Here is a 10,353-nt window from a genome sequence, read left to right on the forward strand (position 1 = left end):
AGAAATTTCGACTTAATATTCAAGAGACAATGCAACAAATCTGTTTACTTGCATTACCGACATTCAATTCAATACTTACAAAGCTACTGCATTTTGTAAATATACTAGCTGCCAAAATGTTAGTGTATTAAGGGACTCGGATTGAGCTCATAAACAAATAGTTTATTGGTAAACTATGACACAAAATGTATTTCAGCATTGCACAAGAACATGTAGCATTCAGGGAGAATAAATTAAGTTCAGGGACTAACTTTATATAAGCTTCTAATATCTCATCTGTACTGTACATCATTGTACATAATATGGATGATGAAGTCATAGCTAAAATGAACGATCCTGGTAAATATCCTGATCCCAGTGAAATATCTAAAGACAGACTGAAGCTGGAAAAACAGACTGGATCTCTGACCATCACAAACATCAGACCTGAACACTATTATTATTATTATTATTATTATTATTATTATTAAAACAACGTAGGAGACCAGGGAGTGTTGTAACATGGGGTCAGTTGTAACACTCTCAGTTCGACCAATCAGAAACAACCTATGGTGATGTCATCCATATCTTCCATTCCAATCTCCATTTTAGGCTTACAGGAGAAGTGGAATGTGACTGTGAGCAAGATTGTGAATTTTATTAACAGAGATTTTTAGCATTCATTGTATTGTAGATTTTAAAAAAAATACTTACATAGTCTTAAGTAGCCATTTCTCTAGTTTAATTTTGATGCTAGACAATAATGCTAACTTTAAACCCACATGCTGAAAGAGTTGGGTTGGGGATAGTTGTAACAGTTCATCAAAAATGTGACACTCAAACCCCTTATAATGATTCAGAAACTTCTTCTTTTTTTTTTACTTTTCTCTTTTTTTCTAGCATGCCTAGGCAGTCGAAGCGTAAGACAGACAGGGGTGTTCCTGCAGACATTTTGAGAAAGTCTGCAACTGAAGTCAGGCAAGGAAAATCAGTGAGATCAGTCGCCTAGGCCTATTCCATCTGTCATGTTACACTGTACAGGTATTGTAAAGCCTTAAAGAAGCTTAGAGAAGAAGGTTCAAGTGAGGAGCCTCGTGTAGGCTACCAAAGTAGTCAGAAAGTCTTCAGTGAGGCACAGGAAGAGCTCTTGACTGAATATCTGAAGGAGGCAGCTGATCTGTACTATGGGTTAACCCACAGTCTGTAGCTTGTGCTGTGAATGCACCGGGAAATGTCATTCCTCCAGTCTTTGTCTTTCCATGTGCACGACACAAAGACCACTTCCTGTGCAGTGGACCACCAGGGAGTGTTGGATGTAAAAATGGCTCTGGTTGGATGGAGGAGGAGGGTTTCCTTGTCTTCCTGCAACACTTTGTTAAGCATATAAGGTCAGTATTGAAAGGAAGGCGCTACTGTTGTTGGACAACCATAGCACTCATCTTTCAGTGAGGGCAATCACATATGCAAAAGAAAATGGAATAGTTCTGCTGTCTTTACCACCCAACTGTTCCCATAAGCTACAGTCCCTTTATCGTAGTGTCTATGGTCCATTCAAGAAGAGGATCAACACAGCCAGTGATGCATGGATGACAATGAATCCTGGAAAAACCATGTCAATATATGACATCCCAGGCCTGGTCACTACCGCATTCCCTAATGCTGCAACCCAAGACAACATACAAGATGGTTTTAGATGTACAGGCATTTTCCAAGAGTGCGACTATGCATCATCACAAGAGACAGATGGCAGAAAAAATTAGAAACACTGGAAAAAGGGCAAAAAAGAGATTGGTGTCTGGGAAAGGGACAAAATAAGAAAACAAGCAAAAGCCCAAGTCCAAAGACCAAGAGTGTTCTGATTCATCTGGTGATGAGAATTTCTGCATTATGTGCATGGAACATTTTGGAAACTCTCGTTCAAAAGACGTTTGGATCAAGTGTGTTTCTTGTCAGTTGTGGGTCCACGAAGCCTGCACCCCAGCGGCAGCCATCTACATTTGTCACAACTGTGAGACTGACTGAACCCACAGCCAGTGATGCATGGATGACAATGAATCCTGGAAAAACCATGTCAATATATGACATCCCAGGCCTGGTCAGTACCGCATTCCCTAATGCTGCAACCCAAGACAACATACAAGATGGTTTTAGATGTACAGGCATATGGCCTTTCAATCCAGACATTTTCCAAGAGTGCGACTATGCACCATCACACGAGACAGATGGCAGAAAAAATTAGGAACACTGGAAAAAGGGCAAAAAAGAGATTGGTGTCTGGGAAAGGGACAAAATAAGAAAACAGAGAAAACAAGCAAAAGCCCAAGTCCAAAGACCAAGAGTGTTCTGATTCATCTGGTGATGAGAATTTCTGGATTATGTGCATGGAACATTTTGGAAACTCTCGGTCAAAAGACGTTTGGATCAAGTGTGTTTCTTGTCAGTTGTGGGTCCACGAAGCCTGCACCCCAGCGGCAGCCATCTACATTTGTCACAACTGTGAGACTGACTGAACCCTTATGAGATACACACTATACAATCACTCACACTGACACACACAGCAATTTGTTATAGTGTTAAATTTAAAGTTCCAACACACACACACAGAATGTTAGTGTTAACTTTAAAGTTCCAAAACAAATATACTATACTATACAGACACACACACACACACACACACACACTGACATACACACACACAAATGTGTTATGGTTTTAAGTTTAAAGTTCCAAAGGAAATACACTAAACACACACTCACTCAAATTTGATATAGTGTTAGGATGAAAGTTTTATCAAACTACAACACACACAACAATTTTGTATAGTCTTGAGTTTTTAATTTCCAGGATGTGTTTGTTAACATTGTTCTTCAATAAAGTTACTGCATTTGGAAAGTGGGGATGTTGTTTCACCAAATTACCTTTTATTGTTACGTACATCTATCCCCAGCTAGTGTTACAACTAACCCCAGTGGGTTGTAACAATGGAACTCTTTGTATTTGACATTAACTCACATAATCAGTGATTGTGAGGTACACGTTCAAATCAGTTTTATTTATAGTAGACTAATGTGGCTACAAAGTTTGAGAGGTCTAGCATGACCAACCACTATTGACCCTCAAAGTGAAGAGAAGCCATATACGTGTGATCAATGTGAAATGTTTTACACTAGAGATAATCCACACTGGTGAGAAACCTTACACGTGTGATCAGTGCGGGACGAGTTTTTCATATGAAACCACTTTTAAAAGCCACCTGCGTTTCATTATGGAGAAAAAAAAAAAAACATTTAACTGTGACAGGTGTGGCAAAATAATAATAATAATATCAATAATAATAATAATGCGCATATTTGAAAGTCCACTTGAATGGTCATACAAAGCAGAAGCCTGACATACGCTTTGACAAATGTGTATTAGCGATTGCAAAACACTGTAATTATTTTGTTTAGTGTCTGTTTCTGCAGGTTAGCTACACTACTCCAGGAGATGGCGACAAGTGACTGTGTTTTGCCTTGAAACTGAATCACCAGTGTAGTCTGATTCCCGAATAATGGTTTTATGAGTCGGTTCGTTTTGGTGAATCAGAACTAACAGGTAAACCACAGTCTATGGCCGTGTAGTCTGACTCCCGAACGAATGGCTTGATGAGTCGATTCTTTATAGTGACTCATAGATATCACAGATTTTTTTTTTTGCTGACTGGTTGTTATGGCAAAGAAAGGGGTAGGTAATAAGGTAAAAATATATATAATTGTGAAATATAAATAGCTTATATTGATTATTAACTCTTAAATGAGCTATAAAAAATGAGAGGCTCAAAACTCCAATAAAAAGTTTTTGTAATTGACACACATGCACACAACAGATGAAAATGTTCAAAGGGCCACTTTTTTTCAGTTTATTTTCGGCTTATTCAGTTTATTGCATTTCATAACAATTAATTACTTTTGCAATAAAATAACAAATGAATCTACTTTTAAGGAAATCTGTCATTTTAAACTGTTGTTTATGTTTCAAAATAAATGTAAATAAAATTAAGGATTTCTTCAAATGAAAAACAAACAGATAAATGTAAAGCTTCATTTAATTTCATTTGCTTAAAAAACTCTTTTCATGCATAGTTTTGATGGCAAGCTATAATAAATATAATTAGCAAACTGAAATTAATCAATAATGTAATTATTCACCATTAATTATCAGCAATGTGAAACAAAAAATATATACATTTATGGGGGCGACCAGTGTTAAGGTTGTTTTTTTTTTTATTGTAGTTGAATGAGGTAAAAAAAAAAAAAATGTATATATATATATATATATATATATATATATATATATATATATATATATATATATATATATATATATAAAGTGAATTTTAAAGGCAAATTTTTGAATGCTAACTGGAGAATTGTTTCCCACGTTCAAATTTGCATAACTATCTTCAGCTTGACTCTTATGAAAAGCTTTAGCAGCAGGTCTAGGCATATTTAGTTTAACGGATAAATTTGAGTGAAGTGTTGTTTGAATAATCATGTCAGGCATGTTAAAACAGCACAACTCTCTCAGTCTTCACAAGAAATTTAGACACCTCATTTCCACACAGATTTACATTATGCCACAGGCAAAAAGGTCCAGCAGCAGCAGACATCAGCACACACAGAGCCGAGTCTATGAGCCGTGTGCTACATGATAGAGAAAGACAATCATTAATAAGAGAAAATGTCAAAAAATAATAATAATAATAAATAAGCCGAATTGACCTTGTCACATTTGACAGATTTTGCATGCATCTGAAGGTGTTGCAGTCTTGCGTGTCACATTCAGGGGTGGTTCTAAGATCTCATCCTGAGGGGGGCTTAGCCCTCAGAGAGACCATTATACAAATTACTTAATAAACCTAACAGTGCTTGTGAAACAAGTGCTCAGAAATGTCTAAATAGTGTAAAGTAAATTCTATTACGTTAGCAGTTTCAATTGAAAACCATACCCCGACATAATGAGAATATCATTAATGTCAATATCCTTGGCTTCTAGCTGACGCCAACGTTTCTCAGTGAAATCAATAGGGTTCCCTTAAAAAATAATGCTGATAGTATTCCCAGTGTCTCAAAATATGACACCAATGGATCCTGACCAAACATCCGTAAGCAAGCATTCACATGCTTATTTTAATCAGAACTTGTATTCACTTGTATTTATTTTTATTTTTAAATAAAAATAAAAAAACTCTAATACTCACCTGTAGGTGACGCTGTAAGGTCTGTTATGTATGACATATTTGTGATTTCAGGGGTCAGTGTTTATTTTTTATACTTTCATGACTTCATAATTTAAAAGCGTATAACTTTGTGTGTGCTAACTTCAGAATGTTGTTGGTATTGTGTTTTATTTTCATTGTACTCCCAGTTTGACTAAACTGAATGTCATGTGACCCCTCCTGATTAACTTAACCTGGAAGTGTTAGCACAAACTGATTGACAAGCCGTGAATTCAGATACATGTTAGTGCTCCTGACCATCTTACTGCTGGTTACCGGGTAAAAACGGTAAAAGTGTTAATGTTTTGTATATTCCTTTATTTGTCTTAGATGTCATTTATAATGTTGTGAGTACAAATATGTTTTCTTTGTTTCAGTTTATGTTTAGTATTTACAGTGTTATATATATATATATATAAAGTGTATGGACACCAGTATTTCTGTTTAATGACCAGTGAGTAGTAACACAACACAAACATTAACATTGAATGTCTGGTTTGTCTTCTTATTACCAATAATTGTGATTAGTTTATAAAGTTCTGAGTCTGGTGTTTATGATGGTAAGTGTAAGTCTGATCCAGCTCTATGAATCTCCCTTCAGCACTATTAAATAATGAGCTTTGACTGGCCTTTATGGGAGCACCTTGATCTCCAAGCATCCAGAATTTGCCAGTTAATGGAAAAACAAAAACAAAATATACCAAATATGCGATTTACAAAAACACATCTTCCATAAGAAGCACTTTATTAACAACTTTCTTGATCATACAAACTAAATACCTACATCATTCACTCTTCAAAAGTCTTGTTAACTCTATCTGGGCAAGGTGCAAGTGTCTGATCATATATAAAGCCAAAATGCCAACTCTGATGATACACTGTTTAATTATAAAAAAAAAAACTTCCCCCTTTCTAACTTTTTTTTAGTGCTTAGTGGTATGCTGTGTGATACTTATCTAAACTATGTCATGGCAGAAAAAAAGATTAAGAAACACTGCATTATAAAATGTCACATCCACCACAGCAGAGACGACCAATCGGATCACAGCTCCTTTTGACTCCATTTGTCACAGTCTGTAGAAAGAAGAAGGCACTTCTGTAAACAAAGTCTGTAGAAACTGCATTAAACAAACTCTTTCAAATAGACTTTGACATATCTAGCTCTTAGTGTTTCAAGGTATCTGTGAAGAAACGCTGATATCACTGTTACCTGAACATGTCTGACAGAGTTGATCGATGTCCAGATGTGTGGTCTGGGTGCTGACAGGATTGTTAATCACACAACTATATGTGTTTATATCCTGATACTCCACCTCCAGAGGAAGAGAGAGACTGATCCTGAAATCAGACTCACTGATGCTGGACAATAAACTGTTTCCTTTGTACCAGGAGAGAGTCACGTGACTCACATTCACCACTGAACACAACAGCACACTTTTCAACTCTGATGATGATGATGGTGATGATGATGATGATGAACACTGAGGAGAATATCTGGTGATGACAGGAACAGGCACAGGAGCTGGAGAGTAAATAAATAAATAAATAAATCCAAGACTATGCACAACTGACAGCAGGTTACATAAATATAACATTAAGTACAGTTTGCATCTGTAGAATAGGCTACTCACCATAAACAGTGACAATGAATATTTTTTGCAACTCTGTCTGTCCGAGATCGATACTTAGTTCATAAACTCCAGTGTGTTCATTATCGATGTTTGTGATGGTGAGATCTCCAGTCTGTCTGTCGAGCTGCAGTCTGTCTCTGAATACCGTGTGACTGAATGTAATGATGTTTCCTGACTTTATTCTGGTTAACAAAGTCCTGCTCGATCCAAACCTCCACTCGATGTCTTGATCGCCCTGTCTTTCAGTGAAACCAGTTCGGAGAGTGAACGACTCTCCCTCCATCGCTGACACGATCTCATGCGGCTCAGCGCCTAAAGTTATTTAATCAAAATTAAATGTAAATCGTCATATAAAATTCAGATAATTGAAACCCTTAATCCTTAAATGTTTTAAAAGATATTAGTTTAGCTAATCTGTAGGCTAGCCTGCTAACACCGAGGCCATAAATACATTTATTACTCACCGATCAGAGGAGAAAAAAATAAACAGAACAAAACAAGCCCGTCAATCATTTTCTTCAACCGTTTGAGATCCGCTCAGAGGCTGGTCCGTTAATGTCTGAAAAAAAATGAACTTGACTTCAAGAAACACGACAGAATGGCGTTTACCAAGGTTTCATTGTCATAAACACAGTGTATCACTTGTGCTGAGTCAAGCAGATAAAAACTCTCCAGCCAATCAGTGACAGAAGAATCAGTTTCGCGTCTCGCTTTATATCTAGCCTTATATAAAACCATACAATAGAAATCCGTATTTATAGCTTGCTTACACATAAATCATGATATTGATTTTACTGAATAACGATCCCTGACACACACAGCTAGAAGTAGGCCTAATATTATCAAGGACATAAGCGCAGGGGCGATTCTAGGATTTTTTCAACTGGGGGGCACAAGAGGGGCCACGATTAATACAGAGGGGCCAATCTTGTGTTGTTTGAACTGTATATCCAAATCATTTCAAGAGTTCAGTAACCTTTAAAATCAGTAATAAACAGTGATACCCTATTATATTTTAATAGCAGTTATTCACTGCTCTAAATAAAAAAAAAAATCAAATACAATTTGTATTAACTTTTCACTTTACAAAAGTGAAAGAAAAACTGTAATAAATAAAATAATCCAATGTATGAATAGTGCACAACTCACAAATAATAATAATATAATTTATTTATAATAGCCTTATATAATATATATATATAATAGCCTTATTTATATAAATGCAGAATAACATTAATAATTCATAGAAATAAATACACAATGAATTAATTAATATAACTAATATAAATTTAATATAATTTCATAATATGTTTTTGTTTATTATCCACATCCCATTCAATTTGCATAGCAGCAGTTGCAGTAAATTTGCATTGATGAATAAACAAAATCTACTTATGCCAAGGCTAATTAATCTTGAGCATATTGATTTAAAAATATCATATATCCATACTTTGTTAGAAAGCTACTTGTTCAAAAAGGTAGCTTTAGTTTAACATGTAAAATATGTGGATCCTATAAAACAGTTTAGAATAGCTTAATTAGTCCAGTGTTATTTTAGTATTAGTTATTTATTTTGCTATTTAATCATGCATTAAATAATTATGTATGATTTTTTTGAGAATGTTTCTGGGTGTCATCAAATGACGTTTTGTCAATAACTTCTGTGAAGGGAGGGAGAGAGAGCTAGAGAGAGAGCTTTCCAGGGGCAGACAGCAATCGCGGAGCACCATGGTGATTTAGAACGCCAACTGAATTTATTAGGAATCTACAGACGCAAATAGACTAAAGGTGTAGAAAAATAAAGACATATATGTGTATTTTGGACTTTTTTTTTCACCACAAGTCTGAAAGAAGACATGTTACTGAAGACAAACAGGCCAAAATCTCAAAATTGACCAGTAAAAAAAACGATGTTTTTGCATGTGTCCAGAGGTGGGTAGAGTACCCAAAAACTTTACTCAAGTAAAAGTAAAAGTAATTCTAGAAATATTTACTCAAGTAAAAGTAAAAGTACTAGTCTTGAATAGTTACTTGAGTAAGAGTAAAAGAGTATCGGATAAAAAAATCTACTCAAGTAGTTAGTTACTAGTTACTTTAAGTCATATATACGGAGCCTATTTTTATTTAGATATATAGATAAATGTATGTAATGTATGTGTGCGTGTGTAAATGTATATATTTAATCAGCCTTTACTCCAATTTATTATAAAACCCTGTCTGTTTACTTAAGTAACAGATATAGGTTTCATGCCATAACATATTTTTAATACGACTGACTTTATATTAAATGTGAATTTAACATTGAAAGTTAATGTGATATAAATATTGCTACTAATCTTTCATTGTTCAGAAAGAGAGCAAATAACATTTACATTATTAAAGATCATTTTCACTGACAGTCTAGATTTCAATCACTCTCAGAAACTCCCATTAAAATCACTGAAACTGTTAACACTGTGAAATCAATATCTTAATTATAGATTCGTACACACATCTGCTCTTTGTTGTTTATGACGAGAGGATTCGCCAGAAAGAGGTAATTCAGTCAGTGAGCGAGTGAAGGAAGCACCGGCATTTCAGCGATGACTCATCGGAACACCTCTGATTGGCCATTGCATTCAAAAGAACCGTGTGTGATTGGTTATTATGCGCAACGCTGTAAAAACACGTCTATCTCTGGCTCAGCGCCAGCAAGCGATCACAGATCTGAATTTAGCAGCTGATGATATGACTTGCTGAACGTACTCGCACCGGTGTGATTGTATTAAAATTAATACAATCTTAATCGGCTATTTTTTGTCTTTTGGAAGCTGCATTCAACTTGACTCCCCTCTGTTATAAGCCACACACGTACAACAAACTACTGTCATAGTGGTATCGTGTACTGTAATCGAATGTAGTCCAAGTTATTACCTGTTAAACAGTAGACAGCACACGCGTTCATCTAATAAGGATCTCCATCGCAAGCAAATAATAGCCTTTGCAGATTTGCTTTCAGTGCAGTTCCATAGCCCCGTTTTCAACGCTGCTGATGATAAACGTTACAACTCTGAGTGAACCGCTTCAGACGCTCAGCGCGTTACTTCAGGGAACTAAACGACTCCTTCAAACTGATTCATGAACCAATTCACTCGTTTGCCAATTGGTTTGATCAAGCCTTTGAACAGAATTGACTCAAAAGAATGAATCATTAGCGTATGGGCATCGCTCATTGCCCAGAGAAAAGTAGACGGCGCGTTTGGAATAAACTGAAGCATTTATAACATTTATTGCATTAAGATAAAGTAACGAGAGGAGCGTCGCTCACAGTAACGAAGTAAAAGTACAGATTTTTCCCAAAAAATTTACTCAAGTAAGAGTATAAAGTACCCATTTTTAAATATACTCCGAAAAGTAGTATACCCCGAAATATTTCTCAAGTAAATGTAACGAAGTAAATGTTACTACCCACCTCTGCATGTGTCTCACCCATATAGACTTAAAAAA

At 35.7% G+C, this 10,353-nt stretch overlaps 1 protein-coding gene across 1 annotated transcript; it reads right to left on the bottom strand.

Annotated features, from left to right (window-relative positions):
- Positions 1-6,169: 6,169 nt before the first annotated feature.
- LOC113077909 (uncharacterized) lies at positions 6,170-7,510 on the bottom strand. The gene is made up of 4 exons (XM_026250172.1): positions 7,332-7,510; positions 6,868-7,179; positions 6,447-6,758; positions 6,170-6,310 (listed from the first exon to the last, which is right to left on the bottom strand). Exons 1-4 carry the CDS (start codon positions 7,378-7,380, stop codon positions 6,279-6,281), a joined length of 705 nt encoding a protein of 234 aa, XP_026105957.1. The 5' UTR covers positions 7,381-7,510; the 3' UTR covers positions 6,170-6,278.
- Positions 7,511-10,353: the final 2,843 nt, after the last annotated feature.

Source organism: Carassius auratus, unplaced genomic scaffold (assembly GCF_003368295.1).
Source record: "Carassius auratus strain Wakin unplaced genomic scaffold, ASM336829v1 scaf_tig00023534, whole genome shotgun sequence".
In the NCBI taxonomy this organism is placed as follows: Eukaryota; Metazoa; Chordata; class Actinopteri; order Cypriniformes; family Cyprinidae; genus Carassius; species Carassius auratus.

Coding starts and splice junctions, on each gene's coding strand:
- LOC113077909 (XM_026250172.1), bottom strand. CDS start 7,380: ATGATTGACGGGCTTGTTTTGTTCTGTTTATTTTTTTCTCCTCTGATC. Junction 7,180..7,331: donor ATTTTTTTCTCCTCTGATCG/GTGAGTAATAAA, acceptor AAATAACTTTAG/GCGCTGAGCCGCATGAGATC. Junction 6,759..6,867: donor ATTCATTGTCACTGTTTATG/GTGAGTAGCCTA, acceptor TTTACTCTCCAG/CTCCTGTGCCTGTTCCTGTC.